This window comes from Phaseolus vulgaris, chromosome 2, assembly GCF_000499845.2.
Source record: "Phaseolus vulgaris cultivar G19833 chromosome 2, P. vulgaris v2.0, whole genome shotgun sequence".
NCBI lineage: Eukaryota > Viridiplantae > Streptophyta > Magnoliopsida > Fabales > Fabaceae > Phaseolus > Phaseolus vulgaris.
In genome coordinates, this window is record NC_023758.2 from 25,021,033 (window position 1) to 25,047,307 (window position 26,275).

At 43.6% G+C, this 26,275-nt stretch overlaps 1 protein-coding gene across 2 annotated transcripts; it reads right to left on the reverse strand.

The window, feature by feature from the left end:
- Positions 1-274: 274 nt before the first annotated feature.
- LOC137811038 (uncharacterized) lies at positions 275-4,257 on the reverse strand. Of its 2 annotated transcripts, XM_068612598.1 has the most exons (5): positions 3,622-4,060; positions 3,248-3,307; positions 1,791-2,576; positions 833-880; positions 275-758 (listed from the first exon to the last, which is right to left on the reverse strand). In XM_068612598.1, the coding sequence occupies exons 1-5, from the start codon at positions 3,802-3,804 to the stop codon at positions 447-449; spliced, it is 1,389 nt and encodes a 462-aa protein (XP_068468699.1). In that variant the 5' UTR covers positions 3,805-4,060; the 3' UTR covers positions 275-446. The 2 variants fall into 2 exon arrangements, with proteins under 2 accessions (XP_068468699.1, XP_068468701.1); XM_068612600.1 differs by lacking the exon at positions 3,248-3,307 and having other exon boundaries at positions 3,622-4,257.
- Between the last annotated feature and the right edge of the window lie 22,018 nt (positions 4,258-26,275).

Below are 26,275 nucleotides of genomic sequence, written 5' to 3' on the forward strand. Positions count from 1 at the left end.
ATTTTCTAGTGCATACTGAAATTAATATGGTGGAGGGAGAAATTGCAAAGCAAAAGCTAGAACAGTCAAAAAAACGATAAAAGGTTAAGCCTTTTTATTAGTGTGAAATTTTTACCATTTCTAATCCTAATTAGAAAATCTAATTTTCTCTAACCACAGAAAGTTGAACTCGAAATTCTGATTAAAGGAAAAATTAAGACTTGAATGAAAGTCATGTGATGTCATGACTTACAACATATGAACAGTATACACGCAAATTCTGGTGTCAGATATCTGTGGAGGAACAAAATTCTTTACTGATTTACATCTTTGTAGTTAAGAATCCAATAGAAAGAATCTTATTGAAGTTTAACAAAAAATAATAATATCACAATCAATAGTTCATGTGGAAGGAGGGGCTTAAAGATGTGACTGACTTTGACTGTGTCAAACCACATTTCACCCCTTCACTTTCCCACCCTGATTTCGAGGTTGCTCATCCCAACATCATCAACTTTTTCCTTAGCAGTTTCATTTGGAGGGGACTCCATGCAGTTCAGCCATGGATGTTCCAGGCACTTTCGGGCAGTTGGTCGCTTCTCCGGTGCAAAATCAAAGAGTGGTTGAAGAAATTCTGAAAACTCTTGAGCATCTTTAACTGAAAATTTATATCTATCAGTCAGCAATTTGTCTAATGGACAAAATTTTAGCCTTCGAATCCTTTTTAGATCCCCATGCCTGTCAAAGAAATCCTTGGATTGACCTCCACCAATAGCAATCTGCAACTCACAAGCATTAGATCTGGCAGAATAGCCCTTCAAGAAATTATATGAACAAATTGTTATGTACTCACCTTCCGGGGCATCTTTCCAAGGAGTTCCATCATCAGGGCAAGGTGATCCTAAAATCAACACAACGCAGAGTTTATTATTCTGCTAAAAAATTCTTTAGGGTAGAGACTTGTTGTGTTCAACAAGTGTAGGCTATCACAACACAAGTGACCTATTACACTAATGGCCATGGTGATTTTTTCCTTCGTTTTTTTTTTTGTCGAACAAGTCAAAGAATAGTTCTGATTCCAGCTATTGCAGGTATAATTTTATGTCAATAGCAAGAACTCATGATGCAAAAACCTAATATTGACCCTTTTCTTTGCAACAATATCAGCCAAGATTAAAAGCTTCAGCGTCAGAAACTACAATTTGATTAAAAGCCAGATTATACAATTACTATCGAAACTATTTTATCATGACCGATGCAAAAAGTGTTTTAGTAAATTAGTATAGAAAATTTGTCAAACTGACATCTGGCTTACTGGTTTACCAAGGTGATTCAATGAATTATATTCTTATGTATCTAGTAATCTTTCACATATCCCACAATAAAAGCAATATAAGTGTAATTGTAAGTATTGGAGACAAAAGATAGCATGATTCAACCATTTTTTCCAAATCGTTTCTGATAGTCTTGCCGCTTTCAAAAAGATCACATGCTTTACACCAAATTGAAGCCAAAGGAACCTCCTTCTAAAAAATATTGATTTATGATCCAACCAGATGCACCAAAGTGTATCATAAATTGCATGTTGCCAAAGCCAATAATCAGGACTGAGTTTCAGCACCAACTCCACACCGAAATCTCCTCTCAAACTAATTAATCAAATTATTTAATTATGAATACATGCTTTTGTCTATAAGTTATGCCAAAGAAATCTAAGCTAAACAGTTTATGCAAGATCTTTTATAATAAATTATAAATGCAGAAGATTAAAAACGTAATTAACTATTATAGCATTAATGAAATCATCATACCTCATCCTCACTAAAACCTTGTCCACCCTTTGGTGTAAACAACATATCTCCAGTGGCTAGTTCAAAAGCAATGCAAGCAAAAGACCACATGTCAACGGAGAAGGAATATCCAGATGTCAGTATAACTTCAGGTGCTCTGTACTGTCTTGTTTGTATTTCTTCTGCAAACTGCTTATCAGCCCAACACGCACTTCCAAAATCTACTATCTTGCATCTCACATCAATCCCATTAATATTTCTATCATTCTTTGCAATATCTCCACTTCCTCCCATTGACCCTCTTCTTCCGGATATCTTAGCAACTGCCGACCTTGCTCTCCTTTTCAACCTTTTCTCAATAAGACTTGATACACCACCATTTGGGTTTCCCTCAGGCCGCTCTAGAATTGGGGAGAGACCAGATCTTAAAGGGTCTTTGGCAGGATCAATGGTTGAACACAGAAGAATGTTTTCAGGTTTTAGATCAGAGTGGATTATACCAAGATCAGTATGCAAGTAGTCCAAACCAATTAAAATGCATTTGCAAATCTCTCTAACTTTATTCAATGGAAGACCTTTGTAACGGTTATATTTGATCAAACGAAGCAAGCTATCACCAAGAAACTCAAGGACCATGCAAAGATGCTGCCCATTTGGACCAGTGTGCTTAAAGTTGTCAATCAATTGAATTACAAATTTTGAATTTGATGGGTCATGGTCAGCAATGGATGAAAGAAAATCAATCTCATGAAGGGCAGCCTGAACAAACTGGGCCGCACTTTTCTGGATCTTGAGAGCAACAAATGACTGAAAATCACAATCTTAAAATTAGATAAAAATGAAAAAAAAAAAAAGAAAGTGAAAGCTGGTGCACAAAAGTAACAAGAAATTATATTGGTTGGGGGTAAAGGTAGACTCTGAGAACAAATACACAACCATACATACATGTTTAACCTTCATAGAAGGTTTCTGAATTAAAACACAAATACATTAACAAAGGATGAAGTTGGACATGGTTCACCAGCCCACCTGTATCAACGAAGAGTGTCATTGTGCATATGCTGTACAACTTAAATCTTATTTTCTTCTCATGATTTACCCCATTTCCTGCTTTCTAAATTCAAGCACTAGCAAGAACCTACAACTACAAGCTATGCGATTTATGGTAGCAGAAGTGTTGGATCCAATAGATGGCAGTTATATACATAAAAGACTTTCATCATTCATTAGTCTTAACCTTCTCCTCTGCTGAATCAGAATTTAACTTCAGAACCACAGTAACTACCATTCCATATACAGCTCACTTTACCCTTTCAACAAAATTAAATATATATGCATTAGATTAAAAGTGAAATAATAGTGTCACGGTTACCAATGTGCCTAATACACAAAATCGTCACCAAATCAGAATCAAGTCGTTCAAACAGAAGCAGTAGGGGCACATTTATTGCCCCTCTATATACAGACAAATCTATTACCCGTGTAAACTGGGTGGTCACATTCTGTGAGGACCATTCACCGTTTCCCGTTACACCAACCTGCATAGATTCCTTTTGATGACACACGTTGAACAAAAGAAGGAATCATAGATTCGTATTTCCATAGTGGCAAGCAATCAACATCAAGAAGCCAAATAATCTCAGACACAAAACGACATAAAGGTTCTCAAACAAGAACCGAAGATCCCGGAACCTCCACAACATTCAAAGGACGCAAATTTCCAACCAACGAAACACAAGGAAAATTTTCAAACCCATCACAGCCCAGAATCCAAACCCAAAAAGGGTGGTCTCAAAACGACGCCTTTTTGAAGAAAACAAGGAGGAAAAAAAGAGATGGGTAAGAAACATACAGAAGTTTTAGTATCGTAAGCAAGCCAGACGGTGGAGAACTGACCCCAACCCAATTTCCTCTGAGCTATGTACCTGCCGCCGCCAAACTGATCGGCGACTCTGACGGCATGGTAACCTCCTTTCCGGTAAGAGTCGAATCCCTCATCGTCTTCCTCCGACCCCGACGACGACGAACACGACATCACCTTCTGATCTATTCAGATTCACACAAAAAAAAAGTTAAAAATCTGATTCTGGTTTCAAAATCCTCCAGTGACTCGCTCTGCTTTCCCCTTTTGATATATCTTCTTTAACTCGGAAATTGCTTGGACGCGAAGTCTCTGTTTAGGAGGATGAAGCGTTATTTTATTTGCGGTGTGTGAGGCTTTTGTTTAGGAGGATGCAATTCCTATTCCTTATTCCTCCACTTTTTTCTCTTTCTTTCTTCATGTGATGTGTGGGTCTTCCATTTTTCCTACTCCTTCAATTTCATACCCCATCCTCTTTATCATTCCCTCTATGCCCTTCGTTTTCCATCCTTTGTTTACCTCTGCCATTGACTATTTTCGGGATTCCATAATTTCAACTGTCTGTTTCCAAGTGAGGTGGAGCAATCATACTCCCAAACACCTTTGTGGGTTTCTGTCATTTCCAACATCATCCACCTTTTTTTTTTAATGTATGTCTTTATGGTTTGTTTGTTTCTTCTATTTTTTAGGATTCCTAGGTAATGCACCTAGCTAATTACTACTACTACCACCAATAATTTCATCACTTAATTACTAGTAAATCTTAAAAGTCTTGGTTTATTTATTTGGTTTTATTTTTTGTAGATTTGATTTGACTTGTTACTCTAATGTGCCATCAATAGTCTTGAACTAAATATTCATGAAATTTTCTTACTTTTTCTAATACTACTCACCCAGGAACTATATATTGTGCTTATTATTCTTCTCATTTATGAATTCTTACAAACATCTTTCAAACTTTCATTTAATACCTATACACTAAAGTGCAGCATTTATACCAATAAGCTACTACATAAAGCATCTCTTACATATCATTGAGGATGATCACAATGCACATGGCATCACAGTCTCAAACAAATTGCTACTCCATTCAAAGTGTTTCATTAGCTTTTTCCATTTTAATGTTGTCTTCTTTGTAGCTGAATTAATTTACTGAGGATGATGGTAAGTTCTTAAACTTAATCAGTCATTCTTTTCCCCTTTTAAGATTTCATATACCTATGAAGTTGCCAATTAATATGACTGTAAAATGTAGAGGAATAAATTAGAATCTGATTTCGTTTTAGGTTGGTATAATTAAAAAAATCAAGTGGAAAATTATTTGTAAATTCTTTTGAAATACAAAGAACCTAAAAGTTGGAAAATGGATTTAAATCTAGATGCACGCATAACATCATGAGTGCAGAGAAAATTTGCTATGCAGTGCATATCCTACTTACAGTGTGAGAGAATATGTTATGATGCGTTATTTATAGACTTTTCTTTACAGCATTTCTAGTAAAACTAAGTTATTACTTCTTTGATAAGTGATCAATTAATTTATAATTGATAAGATAAGGACTAGATTATAAGTTGTTAAGTTATATTATAATCTCAACTTATTAAATTACAAATATTTAATCAAATTAATTGATTAATTTGTTCAAAATTATAGAATAACATATATAATTTTATCTGTATAATTTGATTTTTTTAGAAAAAGGTAAATTATTATGTAATTATAATTATATATTTAAAATTTTTATTGAACCTTTTATTAATATTTTTTATTTAGGCAAGTAATTTTTAAAAAAAAAAATCAAAATGCTTTTATTTCACAACTTTTATTGTGTGTGGTGATAGATAATAGAGGTAAAAAGGAAATTAAAGTTATAAAAAAGTGTTTTAAAATATAAGAGACATTTAAAAAATTAAATTAATGACAAACTAAAAGTTAGTTAAATAATAAGAAAATGATAAGAAGAAGAGATGTTTCTTATTATCTTATGTGTATATTACATCATCACTTCATGTATAGTAAATATATAGGGAGTTTCTCCCCCAAATTACAATCTAATTAGGTAGGATACTAATCATGAGATTCTATAATTATTAAATTAATTGCATATAATTGGGTACAATATCATCAAAAATTGCATATAGTTTGATAATAATTATTATTTCCTTAATACTCCCCTCAAGTTGGTAGGTGAAGATCAAGAACCCTAGCGTCAAAAATCGTTCATTGCCCAATGCCTTCGTAAAAATATCTGCGAGCTAATACTGTGTCGGTACATATGAAGAACTGATTATTCCAACTTGTAATTTTTCTCGCACAATGTGGCAGTCTATCTCAATGTGTTTTGTGCGTTCATGAAATACTGGGTTTGCAGCTATATGTAATGTCGTTTGATTGTCACAGAGAAGTTGAGCTGGCAAGTTACATGTCACCTTTAAATCCTGCAACAGATATCGCAACCAAACTATCTCCAAACAAGTATTGGCCATTGCGCGGTATTCTGCTTCCGCTGATGATCTTGATACGTTTGTCTGTTTTTTTTACTTCCATGAGATAATAGAGGAACCAAGAAAAATGCAATACCCAGATACTGATCTCCGAGTTGTCTGACAACCTCCACAGTCTGAGTCGCAATAAGCTGTCAATGTCAGATTGTTTTCAGATGGCAATAACAATTCTTGTCCTGGTGATCCTTTGATGTACTTTAGGACTCGAATTGCGGCATCCCAATGAGGTTTCCGTGGATCCTGTATATATTGACTTAGGATCCGAACCGAAAATGCTATGTCGGGCCGAGTAACCGTGAGGTATATCAGTCGTCCCACGAGTCGCCTGTATTTGACTGGATCCTTTAATAACTCTCCATCGTCTGGTGTGAGTTTTAGGTATTGTTCCATTGGAAATTTGTCTGGACGAGCACATGTGAGTCTCGTATCCTGCAAAATATCAAGCGCATATTTTCTTTGGGACATGTAAGTACCAGCTTTGGAACGGGAAAATTCAATCCCTAGAAAATATTTTAGGTCTCCAAGATCATGCGAAATTGTTGTAATAAACAATCTTTAACACCTGAATTTTTGTCAAATCATTTCCTGTCAAAAGAATATCATCCACATAAATCAAAAGGGCAGTAAATGATGAGTTATTTTGTCTTGTGAATAGAGAGTAATCTGTCTTGGACTGTTGAAATCCTACAGATTTAATCACATGAGAAAATGTTGAAAACCATGTTCGAGATGCTTGTTTGAGACCATAAAGGGATTTGTTGAGTCGACATACAATGTTCTCCCCCTGTCGATGATGCCTGGGTGGCAAGTCCATGTAAATAATTTCATGCAATGTGCCATGTAAGAAGGCATTTTGCACATCTAACTGGTGAGTAAACCAATTTTTGGCTGCTGCAATGGTGAGGAGACACCTCAAAGTTGTTAATTTTGTTGTTGGTGAAAAAGTTTCAGAATAGTCGACACCTTCAATCTGAGTGTACCCCTTTGCGACAAGGCGCACCTTATATCTGTCGATGCTACCATCTGAGTTGTACTTTATTTTATAGACCCATTTGCATCCGATGGGTTTCTGCCCAGCGGGTAACGGTGTCAAGGTCCACGTTTGATTTAGCTGCAAGGCGGAAAGCTCTTCGTCCATTGCTTTTTGCCAATTTGGATCAAGGATAGCTTGAGCATAAGTGTGAGGTTCTTTGGTGGCTGTGATGTTAGCAAGATATGCACTATGTGTAGAAGAAAATCGTGAATTAGAAAGAAAATGATGCATAGGATACCTGGTTCCATTCGGTCGGTCTTAGGCAGTGGTCGAATGATTGGCTTGGGATCCCATTACGTAGTCTTGAAGCTAGGAAGGTTGGGTTGATGTGCGACTGGATCGTCGAACAGGAAGGTCGGTTGGAGAATGTTTGGTAATGGGTGCTAAACTTCTTGGCATGGGAGAAGAAGGTTGGTCTACTGGAGGTTCAGGTGTATTATGACGAGTAAGAGAAGAAGGTTGGTTTGATGGAGGTTCAGGTGCTTGTGACAAGTAGGAGAAGAGAGTTGGTTTGATGGAGGTTCAGGTGTAATGTGACGAGTAGGAGAATAAGGTTGGTTTGATGGAGGTTCAGGTGCATTGTGATGAGTAAGAGAAGAAGGTTGATCGAGTGAATGTTGGATAGGAGTGGGTAAGTCAATGTCAATAGTGGGCAAAATACATTGTAATGGAGGTGAGGATTGTGTCTGTGACTGTTGGCAGAATGGGAAAACACTTTCATGGAAGATGACATCCCGACTTGTAAAAAAAGTGTCTGCATCTATATCAAATAATTTGTATGTTTTTTTTACTGTGAGGATAACCAATGAAGATGCATTGTCGGGCGCACGGATCAAATTTTTGCTTAGGTGAAACAACAGTTCGTAACAGAGGCAACCAAAAGTTTTTAGGTGAGAAAGTGAAGGTGGTTGATTATATAGTAGCTCAAAAGGTGATTTATTTTTTAGTAAATGTGATGGCAGGCGATTAATGATATATGTGGCGATTAAAACGCATTCTCCCCAAAATTCTAATGGTAAATTGGACTGAAATAGGAGGGCTCGTGCTGTGTTTAAAACATGTCTATGTTTGCGTTCTACTACTCCATTTTGTTGAGGAGTGTAAACGCAAGTGCGTTGACATTCAGTACCTTTTTTGAGAAAAAAAAATCATACATTGAAATAAATTCCAGTCCGTTGTCAACACGGATGGTTTTAATAGATGCCTGAAATTGATTTTGTGCAAATGTAATGAAAGACTCTAATCTCTAGTCGATGTGGGATTTCCAACACACTCCCTCACGCCGAGGCTACCAACTCGTGCATGGAGATATATGTTATGGGTGGTCCGATAACGGCCCGATGGCGGGTGGCCTGATAAACCCAACAAATACTCGCTAGGATAGGCTGGAAATGGCTCTGATACCATGTTAAGAAGTGGGTTTTAAGCCTAACTCAACCTCATAAAACCGGCTCAATGAGGTGAGGTTTGCACACACTTATATATTATGAAAGACTCTAATCTCTAGTCGATGTGAGATTTCCAACACACCCCCTCACGTCGAGGCTACCAACTCGTGCGTGGAGATATATGTTATGGGTGGTCCGATAACGGCCCGATGGCGGGTGGCCTGATAAACCCAACAAATACTCGCTAGGATAGGCTGGAAATGACTCTGATACCATATAAGAAAATGATAAAAAAATGGTAAGAAGAAGAGATGTTTCTTATTCTCTTATGTGTATATTATATTATCACTTCATGTATAGTAAATATATAGGGAGTTTCTCTCCCCAAATTACAATCTAATTAGGTAGGATACTAATCATGAGATTCTATAATTATTAAATTAATTGCATATAATTGGGTAGCATACAATAATTGCATATAATTTGATAATTATTATTTCCTTAATAAGATTAGAGTCTTTCATACTATATAAGTGGGTGCAAACCTCACCTCATTGAGCCGATTTTATGGGATTGAGTTAGGCTTAAAGCTTACTTCTTAACACAAGTTACAAACTAAAAAAAATCTTAAAATAAACTTAGTTGAAAATATTTATAAAAATTTTGGTATTGATCAAAATAAAGGAAATAAGCTACTAACAATTTGCCTTATCAAATATATCTTATAAAGGGATAATTATATAATATGATAGTTAATACTTCATTCGTTTGTTTTGTATTCATCAATGTAGAAATTTAAAAATATTTTTTATGTTATTTTAATTTAATAGTGATATTTTTTACTATTTATGTTGTTTTCTGCATTGCAAAATATATATATATACGTGTGTAAATTAATTAAAAAATCTATATTAAAATATTGATATATATATATATATATATAGTTGATTAAAAAATATTCATACTGTTTCGAATTTTAAAAATATTTCATATTGTTTCGAATTTTAAAAATATTTTTTACAAACATTTGACAATTAAAAAAGAATATAAAAACCAAATTAAAAAATAAAGTTTTTTCTTAAGAATCAATTTATAATATCTCTTACATCAATTAATTTTAGAATAAAATACTCCTAATAAAAAAAATAAAAAAAGTGTACTGGTAAGACAAAAGAATCAATAACAACCATATTAGTAGTAAAAAAGCATATAATAAATTGAGATAAAATTATTGTTATAAATTAATTTAAACACTTGAGAAATTAGGCAATGGAGTTTTAAAAATAAAAATGGAAGGAAAAATATAGTAAAGAAAAATATGAAACCTATTTCTAAATAATATAGATTAAAAAATAACTTTTTTTTAAATAAAATGACATGACATTTGAAATAAGATTCAAAGTAAGTGGATCAAAACAATAATCTTTTTAATTTATTCAGTTAATAAAGATTTAAAAAATATTTATATATGATATATATAGTGAAAATAAAATGTAAAATAAGGGTCAAACTTATATCTTTCAATGATAAGTTAAAAAATTTAATTTATTTTTTTTTTTGACGTACAAATGAAATATCCAAATAAAATTGATTAATTTACCATGACGATGTATTTTTTCTTTATTTTATTCATCTGATTAATTGTGCTCCCTATTTGAAGAGAAAACCTCTAAAGTCCATGTCATGGCCAGTGCAAAGGACATTTAGAAAACAATAGTTCTATCTCATAAAGGATCCAAAGAGGTAAGAAGAAACAACTTACCCTCTTGAGAACTCAATATGAGATGTTCAGGATGGAGGAGAACGAATCCCTTTAGTCAATGATTCTCATACTAAAAACCATCCTAAACAACTTAAGATCTTTGGGAACAATATTAAGTCAGTATGACATAAATGACAAAGTGCTAAGGACTCTCCCAACAAAGTGGAGGATACAAGAAAAATACTCTGAGAGCCTCAAAAGATCTAGAAAGTCATGTCCCTGGAAGAACGGGTAGAAATTTTGATCATTCATGAGCAAGTTCTCAAAAGATATGACAAAACTAAGGATGGTGAGGATACATAAGACGATTCAAAATCTAATGATGAAGACCTTGCATTCATCACCCAAAAATTTAAAAATATGTGGAAAAAAAGAAAAGATACACCTCAAGGGACAAAGAGTACAGTGGAGAAAAAAGAATCTATTTTGACTGCAACAAACTTAGACGCATCAAATCCGAATGTTTAGAATAAACAAAAGAAAAGTGTTCCGTCCGGTTGACCTGGGACGTCTTCGTGCGCGACCTCAACCGTCAGCTAGGGACTCCTTCCCACTGGTTACCTGTGGATTCCTGCAAAGAAGGACAAAAGGGCGCCCTAGCGGCCGTTTGCACTTCGACGCTCAAGTCAGCCAGCAAGAAACACCAAAAACTATGCACCTCCGTATCGAAGCACCGCGTATGGCACTCTCAAGGTGGTAAAAAGGAAACTGTGTCTAGTGTATATTTTCTCGTTCTGGCCAAAATCCTTCCCTAGTCCCTTGTGCATAACCTCAAGGCTCGAGCAAGCAACTAGAGTGTTTATGGAAAATTAGCCAAAAGTTCGAACCCCGTTCCCAACATTCTCGGCGCTATTTAAACTACCCAAGCATTTAAAGCGCCTTAAAGCGCTTTTAATCATAAAATGTAACGCACTTAATTAACGCGTCTAATTAGAAAACGTAGCGCATTTAAGACGTTGAAACGCTTGGGAGCCTTTATAGTACCTTAAATGCTCGAAACAGAAACTGTATTAAATGACTTTAATTACCTGGTACCTGACTAAATGGTGTTTCTATTCTGACCTGGCTGTCGTACACATGGAGGGCCTCACAGCGCCATGACCCCATCTGGGGACGTTTCTACGTGTGAGTCCTCCTGCTTGGGAGTGCTACTGCGCAAGGGGTGACTTTTTGGGTGCCAACTCATGCTCCCAATCATCTAGTCACTCACTTTGAGAGCGTATTTGCCTTCCTCTCGTACCCTGCACCTGGCTACCCTGGGCGTGACCCTCCCCTTGAGTCGTATCTGTCCCAAAGGCGTCTCTGGGGCGGCAGGGGTACTTCACGAGTTAGGCTGCCCTACACTGGTGCTATCACTATGGCCTTGAAGCCACCTTTTCCTTCTCTTTATCACTACCTCGGATTATCGGGACCTGAGGCCTTCCCACGGCGTCGCTCCCTCCATGGTCTTTCCTACCCATGGGTATCGGGGAACCACGTTGTGACTGCCTTGACTTAATGATATTTGATCTTGGCGACGCCCTGGTTGGGCGACGCCTCCATCTAGGCGACGCCTCGCCTTGGCGACGCTTCCTCTTGGCGACGCTGGTACTTGGCGTCTCTTCACCTAGGCGACGCCTTGTGTTGACTTTGACTCCTGGCGTTGACTTTGACCTTGACTTTGTCAACGCCCGGATACGGGACGGTACACAAGCCCCCCAGTCTTAAGCCGAAGACTTGTCTTCAGCGCAAAGACTAAGGCCTCGCCCACGCCGTCCACGTGCCACCCTGATGACGTGTCATTCCCTGCTGACTCAACAATTCTCGAATTATTGACGTGACACTCTCTGAATCAGAGGGGTGCTCTTAATGGCTGATTGGACATCCTCTGAAGCGGGGCAAATAACACTTTTTGGGGCTACACTTAATCGTGCGCCACGTGGCTCATCACACGGCCAGCCTCTAGAGTCTCTTGCGCTCCCCTTGGGCGCTTAATCCTTTGACACGCGGCATGATCTCTCGGCTTCTGATTAGCGCCTCTTGGGTTGCAAATGTAACGTTCAAGTTACCCCAAACCCCGCGCTCACACCACTGTTACATCCATTCTCTCTGCATCTCCGCACTGTTCATCGCCTTCAAACCCTTTCCCTGCAACTCCTGCTCTTTCCTTCGTGCTCTCCTTCCTCCCTTACTTCGACAACAAAGGTATGATTTTTGCATATCCCGACTCTTCTCCTTCGTCGCTTTGCATAGTTTATTGAACTGCCTGAGACTGTTTACGTTTATGCATTATTGTGTTCTTCCGCTTCTCCTTTCTTCTCTGTTCCCTTCTCCTTCTTTCTGGGTTTTCTCGCGTGGGTGGTATTTCCTGGGGTTTTACCCCCTTTTCTGTCTTGGCATCACTTTGTTAAAAACCTTTTTCCTTCTTCTTTCTCCAGCTATTTATTCACACCATGACGCGCCCGAACTCCTAGTCTGGTTCTCCCCCCAAGACCCCCAAGTCCAATTATAAAGTCTTCTATACATAGGCCCCCGACGAGCTTTTGAACGAGTGCACCAGCCTGACATCCTTTCAGGACCTGGAGAATCATCGTGGGGATCTCCACTTGTATAACTTTAATGCTTTCTGTCGCACTCATGACGCGCACATCTCCATTCGTCCCGGCCGACCGGGGGAACCTGTGTGTGTGGATGACAGACCTAGAAAGGGGAGTCCCTTCTTCTTCATGTACCAGACGGTGTTTAAACGCGTCGGGGTGCGCCTGCCATTCACGCCCTTTGAGAGGGAACTCCTCACCGAGATTAACACAGCCCCCGCCCAGCTCCATCCCAACAGCTAGGCATTTGTAAGGGGTTTTCAAATTCTCTGCGGGCACCTGGGCATCCTTCTTTCCGTGGATGTTTTCTTGCATTTCTTCGAAGTGAAGAAACAGGGGAAAAGCTTTTGGGTAAGCTTCTCCGGGATCGCGGGCAGGATCATCCTCTCTCTCTTCCAGAACTCCTATAAAAACTGGAAAGGAAAATTCTTTAGGGTGTGCAGCGCCAAGCACGACCCTACAGCCTTAGACGGCTTTCCCCTGTACTGGACGGAGCACCCTAAGCTGCTCAGGGCCAAAGCCCTGGATGAGCTATCCCCTGCTGACAGGGAGGTATGCAAGGCCTTGGCTGGCCTGGGGATCGTCTTCAATACATTGAAGCTTATCGCGAGCGAATACAACGCTCACGCCCTGACCACATATTTTGGTAGGGAGACCCTCCCCTTACCATCTTTTGTTATCTGTACCTTGCTACCAGATGTTTGTTCCTCTGGCCTCTTTCACCTGTTCTCCATTGTACCATGTGATTCGCGTCTCACGTTTCAACGCGTTTTGTGATTTTGCATAATTGCTTTGGCTTTGACTTCCGCTGCTTGGTTTATTTGAATGTAGGATCGGTGATGGGCGCCTCCAAAAGGATGATGCTGGCGAAAGCGATAAAGGACGCTTGTGCTGCCAAAGCGGACGCCTCTTCCGCCACTGCTGCTGACCCGAACCCCCCATCAACCCTGCCTCTGCCACCACCGACCACTACCGAAGCTCCACTAGGCTCATCTTCACCGTCCCCACATAGCCCTAAGGCGCTTCAGACTCCCGGCTCTCCTCTGCCCATTGCCGCCGTGCCTCTGGCCGTGGCCTCATCGCCGGCCCCAACCCCCCTCGACAAAGGGAAACGGGTCTTGGAGATCATATCCGACGATGAGGACTCGGATGGCGTGGCACCCTTTAAGAGGAGGAAATATGCAAGGGTTCCCCTCCTACCGACGGCGTCGCCTCAGGGAGAGGATTCTTTAAGGAACAACCCTCCCAACGCTACTTCTCTTCCCCCCACAACCGTCCAAGAGGATATAGGCGAAGGCGCCGAGTCTGCTCCACCTCCGCCATCGGCAGAGGTCTCTGCTTCTCCTACCCCCGTCGCTGCCGCCCCCGATTTTATCGCCATCCCTCCTCCAATCATGCATCTGATGAGGGGCTTCAGTGGTGGAACAATGCCAGAGGGCTCCGACAGGAAGGAGGGCATGCCTTTCTACTTGGGGGCCTTCTTGGCGGCGGCCCTTGAATGGCGCGCCCAGGCCAGAAACGCTGTTCTGCAAACTCAAACCCTCCAGGCCTTGGAAACAAGGGTAGCTGCCCTAGAGGAGGAAAAGAAGATTCTGGGACGCCAAAACGAAGTTTACCAAACCACCCTGAAGCAGGCGCAAGAGTCCAAAGCAGAGGCTGAAGAACAACTGGCAGAGGCGGTGGAGCTCCAGGCCGACTTCTACGCTCGGGAAGTCGCCCTCAAAGTTCAGGTAACGAGCCTTCAAGACATAGTCGAAGCTTACGAAGAAGTTCAAAAGGACTTGAAGGACAGCTGCTGTGAGCAAGTTGACGAAATGGAGCGGATGGAAGGGGAAATGGCTACCCAGGCCAAAGCTATGGGCCTTCTCCAGGTTGACTATGATAAACTGCAAGTCGAGGTCAGCCGACTCCGTGTGGAGAAGGAGGCTTTGGAGAAGCAGGTAGCTTCTGGGGATGCCACCATTGAGGAGCTAGAGAAGGACAAAAAGACCCTCATCCAGGACATGGCGGGAACTTTCGAGGAGGGATTCCAGGAGGCTCTGGCCCAAGCTGTCTGCATGAATCCGGGGATCGACATTTCCAACTGCGATTGCACTCATCACATTGTTGATGGAAAAGTCGTGGCCCTGGAACTGGACGATTGAACCGCCACCCTCGACCATCACTTTATTCCTTTACACTTGTTTTAACCTTCTTTGATAAACTTGTAATTCTTTGAATTGTTTGCACTTTCGTTACAACTTTGGATTTTTGCATGATTACTTTCGTGCTATTGCGATATAGAATTTCGCCTGTGTGATTTTACTTTCGTTCTTTGCCTTCACGTGCTTCGGTTGTTTTGCCTGTACTATACCCGTTTCTTTCACTGGGCGGCCTTATATGTCTGGGGAAGGTCACGCGTCGATGCCCACGCCCATGGAGAGGCTTGCCTAATGGGGCCGTATCGTCCACGGGGTGTCTCTAACACCAAAGCGATCCGTCCCTTGATTCTTAGCGCCCGGCGCCCACGCCTAAGGAGAGGCCTGCTACAACAGCGCCGTATCGTCCCAGGGTGTCTAAAAACGCCGAGTGCTCTGGAAGGGGGGGGGGGGGGTCGTTCCCTCCATGGTCTTTCCTTCCCATAGGTATCGGGGAACAACCCTGCCAGTGATTCGCTGACGTTTGGCGATCTCGTCTCCCTCCACAGTCTTTCCTACCTGTGGGTATCGAGGAGGCGGTCCTGTTGATACTTAGGTTGGCGACGCCCGCAGCGTCTCATGCTGGCGTCGCCCTTTGCGCCTTTCCTGGCGACGCCTCGGGCGTCTCATGCTGGCGTCGCCTTGGGCTTTATCTTTACCTTGACATTGACTTTGACCTTGGCCCTGGTCGACGCCTGAGGATAGCGAAGAGCTCAAGGTTTCGCCTGTGCCATCCACGTGGTGCTTCTTGCATGGTTGATGGGATGTTCAGTCACTCGGCTTGGTCCTGACTCCTACTGTGCCCCTGACCCACTCTCGACGGCGCATCGTACCCTTGGGCATTTTGTCGATACGACGTTTTTTGAGTTTAACCAGTGGTGCCAGGGCCATCCTTCCATCCTCTGCCACGTGGCTCGATCGTGCGGTGCATCCATTCGCGTCGTTTAGCGCTATAACTGCAATACTTCCATTTGCGTCGTTTGGCGCTCTAAACGCAATATTTAATTCTTCAAAACTGTGAAACTGTCTTCATCATTTTTGCGCTTTTCGTAACCTACTTGCACCCTTTCTACTTACACCCTTTCTCTTCTCGCGAAGAGTTCTTCCAGTTTTCGTTCCCACCAGCGTTTTACCCTTGCATTACCAGTGGGCCACACGCCTTCAAGCCTCCCCGATTCTGTTCGAGAATGTCTTCTCGTGCTACTCCCCCCAGGGTCAACCCCAAGGGCCTGTATACTTGGGCTTCGAGCGAGCTTCTTGATGAATGCTCATGCTTACTCTCCACCAGGGCCATAAGGGAACACAAAGGGGATTCATGCTCCTATAATCACCGTGCCTTCTCGAGGAGGCACGACGACGACATTGTTGTGCTCCCTTGCACTCTAGGGGAGCCAGTATGTGGAGACGAACGGGCCAACAACGGGGTCCCCTTCTTTTACTTCTATCAGGTGGTTTTCAAAACCATCGGCGTGCGCCTGCCCTTCTCCAGGTTTGAGAAGGAACTGCTGACGGAGATCAATGTTGCTCCGGCCCAGTTATATCCCAACAACTGGGCTTTTGTCAAGGCCTTTGACATCCTTTTCGGGTTTCTGGGTTGTGCACCCTCGGTTGACATCTTTCTTCACTTCTTTGAGGTGAAGAGGCAAAGGAACAACCTCTGGGTAACTCTCAGTAACGTTCCTGGCAGAGTTCTCCTGACCCCCTTCCAAAACTCATTTACTGGGTGGAAAGGCCGGTTCTTCAAGGTCTGTTGCTCTGATCTCGTTCCCTCCGCCCTGGATGGTTTTCCACTGTACTGGGTGAGGGAGACGAGGGCCCTCAAATCCAAACCCTTCAAGAAGCTTGCCCCGAATGACCAGGTGGTTTGCCGGATTCTCGCTGAGGCGGGAGGTTTTGACTCCGCCACCTTGATCAGTTTGGAGTTCAACGCTGGAACTCTCGAGAAGTATATAGGTATGAGTCACTGCCCTAGAAACTTCCGCCTTTATCGTTCTCTATCTAGGTGTGTTTTGCTTCATGGTGTCTCTGACACGTTCATCTTCCTTGGTGCAGGTTCGAAAATAAACCAAGAGCAGAGGACGCGACTTACCCGAGCTCTGCGGACTGAGAGCGGCGCTTCGTCTTCTTCCCGTGCTGACTCCGATGGCCACTGAAGAGTGGTTATTTTCGTGTTTTTGTATGAGTTGTAATGTTTTCCCTATTCGCGTCACTCCCATTTGTATCGAACATTGCTTGTAAAATCAACTTTATTATACCACACTTGGTTTTTGTAACGCCGTTTTACTTTGCATACCTCATATATTGTGCGCTTTTCCTCCATCATGTTTCTTAGCGGCACCTGCACTCAGGCGACACCTTTCTTCTTGGCGACGCCTTCTTTCTTAGCGACGCCTTCTTTCTTGGCGACACCCCTTTTACTAGCGACGCCTCACGCTACTTCAAATGGAGAAAGATAAAGACTGAGAACTAAGGCACGGTTTTTTCTCAAACTTGTTTTTTTTCTTTTATTTGGGTGACCTCATTAAAAAACCCCGGAAAGGGAAAAAGAGCGTCCCCTTTAACAAGACTGTTGTTACATAGCTGCTTTACATAAGTCAACTAAAAAAAACTTCAGGTTGGCTGCATTCCAACTGCGCGGGATGGGACCTCCTTCCAAGGTCTCTAGGCTGTACGAACCGTTGCCCTTAGCCTCGGTAACTCTGAAGGATCCGGTCCACTTGGGAGACAGCTTATTCTCCAGCTCGTATGGGTGGGCTTTCCTCATAACTAGGTCGCCAATCTGAAACTGTCGCGGCTTTACCTTGGAGCTATATTGCCGCTCTACTCTTCTCTTCACCGCTTCAGCTTTTATTCTGCCTTCTTCCCTGGCTTCGTCTAGTAGATCCAGGTTTACCCGCCTTTCTTCGTTAGATTCCTCCACCACAAAGTTTTGAAAACGTGGTGAGCTTTCATGTATCTCTACCGGGATCATCGCGTCCGACCCATACACCAAACTGAAAGGCGTCTCCATGGTAGAAGATTGGGGCGTGGTGTGGTATGCCCAAACGATCCTTGGAACTTCCTCCGCCCACGCCCCTTTGGCCTTCTCTAACCTTCTCTTTAACCCCCTCAGCAAAACTCTGTTTGCTGACTTGCCCGTTGGTCTGGGGGTGTTCGACTGATGCGAACACTTGCTCGATACCTATCTCAGCGCACAGATTCCTCAACTGCTGACTGGCAAACTGGGTCCCGTTATCGGATATCAAGCGCCTAGGTACGCCAAAGCGGCACACAATGTTCTTCCACACAAAGTGTTGTACCTTATGCGCAGTGATCTGTGCCACGGGCTCTGCCTCTATCCACTTGGTGAAGTACTCGATGGCAACGATCAAATACTTCATCTGCCTTATCGCCAGTGGGAACGGGCCCAAGATGTCGATTCCCCATGTATGAAAAGGCCACGGGCTATATATGGATCGCAGTTCTTTTGGCGGCGCCTTGTGCCAGTCAGCGTGCTTTTGGCATTGCTTGCAGCGCTAGGCGTGTCGCGCGCAGTCCTCTTTTATTGTTGGCCAGAAGAACCCTGCGCGTATCACCTTGGAGGCTAAGGACCTTCCCCCTACGTGGCTCCTGCAAATGCCTTCGTGGAGCTCCGCCATTATCCTGGTACACTCGTCGCCACTTACACACGTTAGGATAGGGTGAGTGAACCCGTGCCTGAACAACACTCCATCCACCAGAGTATATCTTGCGGCATTTCTTTTGACCTTCTTACCCTCTTCCGGCTCCACTGGGAGAGCCCCATCCGCCAGGTACCGTTTGTATGGCGTCATCCAGGTGTCTCCCTCGGCTAGGACACATACCTGCATTTGCCTTCCTTCTTCAGGCATACCCGTGTACGTGCTGATGCAGGGCGTCTTCAGCGTATCTTGGGTCAAAGAGCGATGATTCCTTGGACTCTCTCTTGATGTACAGATCTGGAGGACATCCACCCTGTTATCTTCCACGAATTTACGTGGAGCTTTGAGCGTCTCTTGGATCACTGTCCTCTGCCTACCCCCCTTGCCTGAGCTGGCCAGCTTGGCAAGCAGGTCGGCTCTAGCATTCTGCTCCCTTGGGACATGTATCAGCTCAAGAGCGTTAAATGCTCCTTTCAATAGTTGGACGTATCTTAGATACGCCGCCATTTGTGGGTCCTTCGCCTGGAACTCACCCGACACCTGCCCCGTAATCAGCTGGGAATCGCTTTTCACCAGGAGGTTTTGCGCGCCCATTTCCTTGGCCAGGAGCATTCCTGCTATCAGGGCTTCGTATTTCGCCTGATTATTACTTGCCTTGAAGGCGAAACGCAGAGCTTGCTCAATCAGTACGCCATTGGGTCCCTCCAAGACTATTCCCGCACCACTCCCTTGTTGGTTGGAAGAGCCATCAACCGAGAGCAACCATTGCGAGCCCACTTCCACCTTTTGCTCACCTCCGGGCGAGAGTTCCGCTATAAAATCTGCGTACACTTGCCCTTTGAAGGATCCTCTAGGCTCATACTGAATGTCAAATTCTGACAGCTCCACCGCCCAGCGTATCATTCTTTCCGTCACGTCAGGCTTCTGCAGCACCTTCTGTATAGGGAGGTTTGTCATCACTACTACCGTAAAGCTGTGGAAGTAATGACGGAGCCTCCTGGCTGAAAACACCACTGCTAACGCTGCCTTCTCCAGCGCCAAGTATCTCGTCTCAGCGCCTTGTAATGTCTTGCTCACGAAATAGATGGGCTTTTGACTCTGGTCCTACTCCTGGCCTAACACAGAGCTGATAGCCCGCTCCGTTACCGTAAAATATAGCCGGAGGGGCACACCTGTTACCGGTTTGCAGAGGACCGGTGGCGTCGCCAGATACTCCTTTAACTTAATGAAAGCCGCTTCGCATTCGTCAGTCCATGCAAAGCGACTATTTCTCTTGAGGCACTGGAAATATGGATGCTCCTTCTCTCCCCCGGCGGAAACAAACCTTGAGAGTGTCGCCATCCGCCCTGTCTGCTGCTGCACTTCCTTTACCGACGTCGGGCTTCGCATGGCGATAATCGCTGCGCATTTGTCGGGGTTCGCTTCTATCCCCTTCTCTGTGAGCATAAAACCCAAGAACTTACCGGCCTCTACCCCGAAGACACACTTCTCAGGGTTTAACTTGAGGCGGTACTTGGATATTGTGACGAACAACTCCTCCAGGTCTGTCGTGTGTTGTGCCCTATCCTGCGATGCCACCACCATGTCATCTACGTAGGCGTACACATTCCTCCCTAGCATGGGCGCCAGGACCCTGTCCATTAACCTTTGGTATGTGGCGCCCGCGTTTTTCAGTCCAAAAGGCATCACCTTATAACAGTAACTGCAAGTCTCAGTCATGAATGCAGTTTTACTCTCATCTCTCGAGTGCATCTTGATCTGGTTGTACCCTGAGAATGCGTCCAGGAAGCTCAGCACCTTGCTGCCGAATGCACTATCCACCAACGCGTCGATGCTGGGTAGTGGGTACGAGTCCTTCGGGCACGCCTTATTCAAGTCCGTGAAGTCCACGCACATCCTCCACTTCCCATTCGCCTTTTTCACCAAGACGACGTTGGCCAGCCACTCGGGGTATTGAATCTCCCTGATGAGGCCAGCACTCAACAGCTTCTGCGTTTCATCCTTTACCACCTGTTGTCTCTCTCCGTTAAACTTTCTCCTTCTTTGGCGCACGGGGCGGACCGTGGCGTCCATGCTGAGGTGATGACACAGGAAATCGGGGTCGATGTCGGGCATATCCGAGGCGGACCATGCGAAAGCATCCAGGTGGCGCGAAATCACTTCTGCCACCCCTTCCTGTTCTTCTAGGCTCAGCAAGCTTCCTAACTTAAACGTTTTGCCGCCAATCTCCCTCTCCACGGCGTTAGCCGTCGGTTGTTCCCTGCTATCATCCTCGACGGGCGCCGCCTCTTCCATAGGCACCGCGTCGCCAGGGCCTTCCTCCATGGGTGCATCTGTTTCTGGCGTCACCCTCGCGGGTACGGCCTCGTTAGGCGTCGACGCAGCGGGCGTTGCCTCAATCATCGTCGTGTCTGTACACGACGGACGCTCACACACCATGAACACGCCTCTCTTCGTTTTCAAGCTGTTCTCATAGCATTTCATTGCCTCCTCCTGATCTGACTTGATGACTATCACCTTGCCAATAAGGTCTGGCAGCTTCATCTTCATATGGCGTGTGGAGGCTACTGCGTTCAACCGGTTCAACGCCGGCCTGCCCAACAAGATGTTGTAAGCGGAGCTGGCGTTCACGACCAAGTACCGGATGCTTTCAGTACGCGAGGCCTCTCCGTCCGTGAACATAGTCCTCAACTCCAGGTAGCCTCGGACTTCCACCTGGTTGTCCGCAAACCCATACAGGCACCCTGTGTAGGGCCTCAAAAGGTCGGGGGATAACCGTAACTTATTGAATGTCAACCAGAACATGACGTCTGCTGAACTTTCCTGGTCGACAAGAACTCTGTGCACCTTTCTCCCAGCTGTGACAACTGAAATGACCACGGGGTCATTGTCGTGCGGCACCACGTCTCGGAGATCCCCTCTCGTGAATACGAGGTCCGACTCCCACGGCTCACCCGAAATTCTTTCTTCGATCGAGTTGACCCCCCTCGCATATTTCTTTCGCTGGGAGGTGGTGGGTCCTCCGCCGGAAAATCCTCCAGCTATGGTATGGACCTCGCCGAGAACCGGCGTCTCGTGTGCTTGTGCTTTCGCTGGCGGCGACAAGGTGGCGGTCGTTGTGGGTTCTGCGACATAATCCTTCAAAACCCCGGTTCTCACCAGCTCATCCAGCTGGTAACCCAACGACAGGCAGTTATAAATGTGGTGACCGAAAGCCTCGTGGAACTCACACCAAGAGTCTTTCCAAGGTCCCAACACCTTATCGGACTTCGCCGGTCGCCTCAATCTCTCAGCTATATTAGGCACGGCGATCAGATCCTTCAGTTCCACCACAAAATTGTATCTCGCCGGCCTTGTTCTTTCTCTGGCCGGGCGATCGCCTCCCGCTGGACCCCGGGGCTAGGGCTTTCTGGCCTCGTAGGGGCGTCTCCCATCTGGTTTCTTCCTTCCCGTCGTGGTCTCATTGATCCTGGCGGGTTGAGCTCGCGTCGGTCCCCTCAGGCGCGAGGGTACGACGCTGGTGCGCTTCACGCACACCTCTCCCTCAGAAGCGATATGTTCTACCGCCCGACGCCGTAGTTCAGCAAAAGTCCTAGGGCGGTTGCGAATGATAGATTCCCCAAAAGGGCCGGGGCATACGCCTTTCACGAACGCGTATACAATCATAGGTTCCTCTGTCGTACCAACCTTTACTACCTGGGCCCCGAAGCGATTGATGTATTCCTTTAGGGTCTCCCCTTGATACTGTTTCACATCAAACAAATCGTAGGAGACCGGCGGCGGGGCCTTGTTTGCTAGGTATTGTTCCCTGAACAATCGTGACAGTTGTCGGAAAGAGGTGATATGACCGTCCGGTAGGCTGATGAACCAATCCATTGCCATCCCAGTCAAGGTGCTCATAAAGAGCTTGCACTTGGCAGCGTCAGAGCCGCCTACTAGGACCATCTGTGTGTGAAACGCAGCGAGGTGCGTCTCAGGGTCCTCCATCCCAGTGAAGATCACCTTGGGCCCCGCGAACGTGTTCGGGATCACTGCATCCAGAATCTCCTGCGAGAAGGGAGTGGAAAACTCCCTTGGCGGGGAGTGGTTTTCCATCTCGTCACGTTCATGTTGCCCCTGATTATTTCGCAGACCCCGGCTCAACTCCTCATTTACACGACGGAGCTCTTCATTCCTCTCATGCGAGGCTTCGAGATCTGCTTGCATGCGTTCCTGTTCCAGTTTCGACTCCGCCATATCCTCCTGCAGCCCCCGCATTATCTCCAGGACCTGTTGCATGGACAGTTCTTCTGGTGCCGCGCGTGCAGTACCCCGTCTTGTGGTGGCCATTGTCACGGTCTCTTCGAACCTCCTCCAACGTTACTATAACTTGGTAGATCTTCTCAAACTTGTGATGGGACTTATGTTTTATATCAGCCCCACGGTAGGCGCCAAATGTTCCGTCCGGTTGACCTGGGACGTCTTCGTGCGCGACCTCAACCGTCAGCTAGGGACTCCTTCCCACTGATTACCTGTGGATTCCTGCAAAGAAGGACAAAAGGGCGCCCTAGCGGCCGTTTGCACTCTGACGCTCAAGTCAGCCAGCAAGAAACACCAAAAACTATGCACCTCCGTATCGGAGCACCGCGTATGGCACTCTCAAGGTGGTAAAAAGGAAACTGTGTCTAGTGTATATTTTCTCGTTCTGGCCAAAGTCCTTCCCTAGTCCCTTGTGCGTAACCTCAAGGCTCGAGCAAGCAATTAGAGTGTTTCTGGAAAATTAGCCAAAAGTTCGAACCCCGTTCCCAACATTCTCGGCGCTATTTAAACTACCCAAGCATTTAAAGCGCCTTAAAGCGCTTTTAATCATAAAATGTAACGCACTTAATTAACGCGTCTAATTAGAAAACGTAGCGCATTTAAGACGTTGAAACGCTTGGGAGCCTTTATAGTACCTTAAACGCTCGAAACAGAAACTGTATTAAATGACTTTAATTACCTGGTACCTAACTAAATGGTGTTTCTATTCTGACCTGGCTGTCGTACACGTGGAGGGCCTCACAGCGCCATGACCCCATCTGGGGACGTTTCTACGTGTGAGTCCTCCTGCTTGGGAGTGCTACTGCGCAAGGGGTGACTTTTTGGGTGCCAACTCATGCCCCCAATCATCTAGTCACTCACTTTGAGAGCGTATCTGCCTTCCTCTCGTACCCTGCACCTGGCTACCCTGGGCGTGACCCTCCCCTTGAGTCGTATCTGTCCCAAAGGCGTCTCTGGGGCGGCAGGGGTACTTCACGAGTTAGGCTGCCCTACACTGGTGCTATCACTATGGCCTTGAAGCCACCTTTTCCTTCTCTTTATCACTACCCCGGATTATCGGGACCTGAGGCCTTCCCACGACGTCGCTCCCTCCATGGTCTTTCCTACCCATGGGTATCGGGGAACCGCGCTGTGACTGCCTTGACTTAATGATATTTGATCTTGGCGACGCCCTGGTTGGGCGACGCCTCCATCTAGGCGACGCCTCGCCTTGGCGACGCTTCCTCTTGGCGACGCTGGTACTTGGCGTCTCTTCACCTAGGCGACGCCTTGTGTTGACTTTAACTCCTGGCGTTGACTTTGACCTTGACTTTGTCAACGCCCGGATACGGGACGGTACAAAAAGGATAAACAAAAGTTTACCAAAAAGAAAGGTCTAGTGTCAACATGAGAAGATTTAAATCTTTTAGATTCAAAATTTGAAGAAGAATCGTATTTTAAAATAATGACAGACTCAACATGTATCAAACAAAAAATCTAACAAAAAAAAGACCTTTATGACTTTTATTTGATTAGAAAACATACTTATAATTAACATCTTATACTAAATATATTAGAACTGAGTTTAAGTCCATAAATAAATAAAAAAAGAAGAACATTAACTATGATTTAGATAGTTTAACCATGAAAAATTTAGAATTCTCCAAGACGAATAGCTAGAAGAAGAAAATAAAAAAATTGAGTCAAAGACTAAAAGATAAAAATGACAAGGTGATTAAAAAGAGGTATGGTTGGTGAAAGAAAATCTAGGAAAAAGGAATAAAAATAATAATTTCACAATCTGACTCATGCAAAAAATCCTAAATAGGGTGCCACATGATAAAAGTGGTATAGTGATGTGAGTTGATTTTAGGATTGCTCATTTTATGGTGTGACACTTTACTTAAATTGAGATTTTCGAAATTTAAGAGTGAAGACCTTAGGAAAATCCTCACTGGATATTAACTTAACCAAGTGGTTAAGTAGATGTGAAGGTTCATTTCACAAAGACAAAAGGAAAAGACAATTATAAGGTGAAAATGATGCTAAAAGGTGCAGAGTTAAAGAACAAGGAAAAGAAACGAAAATAGAATTGCCGAAACAAGGAAAATCAAGCAAGAACATGATACAAAGAGTAAAAATGGAATGACAATGGAAGAATAGATAAAGGAAGGAGAAAGCTTATGTGATGGATTTGAGAAATGAAACACGCCACTTAGAGTGTAATTGGCCTCCAAGATAAGTGAAGATAGCCGTCACTTGAGAACTCTCAATACTCACAAGATAAGACCTAAATGCTAAGAGGAATTCAAATCTCACTAACACCTCACACAATTTGTGCAGAATAACTTTTCTTCTACTAATTTCAACTTGTGAAATACACTAGGTATGCCTCTTATTTATAGGTGAAGGAGTCTTGGAGAACAAGCTAAAGGGGTAAGATGAGAAAAGGGAAAAAATGGGCAGCCTTAGGGTTTGACTAAGTCAAACCCGCATCCTAGGTTTGTCCTTCTAGAAACTAGGTCAAAATGGTTTCCAAAAGGACTAGGAACAAGCTAAAATGCTACATACATCCTCCTATTATACTAAAGATACTTTATTCTAGCTTATCTCTGCTAGTTGGACTCCTAAAGTGAGCTCAAATTATTTACAAACATATTTACTTTTTAAGAAGACCAAAAAGAGGAACTTCTGATATTCGGGTTTATAACTTCTTCTTCTTTTGTTGATTTTTTCTCTAGGCTTGGTGGGGTATGACCTTGTATCTTGAGATGATTGACCATTTTGAAAAGTGTTTGTTATATCCTTAGTTATATGTCGATTTGTATCATATAGGCTATAAAAAAAAAAAACAAAGAAAATTATAAAGAAACTCCATATTTACAAGGTTATAATGTTTGTCTCCATTCCTTTATTTCTTGGTGTAATCCTAAATCTTAAATTTTTATTTTCCATATTTATATTTATTTATTTTCAAAGCTCACCTTTATAGTTACATCTATTAAAATGAATAATAATATTTATACACCTCCTTTCTAAGTCTCTCCCGAACTGTCCAACTCAATTTGGATAAGAACAAGTTGTTTTCTGGTGTTAATGCTTTGAAACAATTAACTCTTTAAAATCTAATTCAAAATCAGTGAGTTTTTTTAGCTCAAATTCAGGTTTTAGAAGTAGAAGACAATTCTACGCTTGCATTGGTTCATTGAATTGCACGACAGAAAGAGACACGTGGCAACTTGGCTAATTTTTTTTCCAAACACGAGC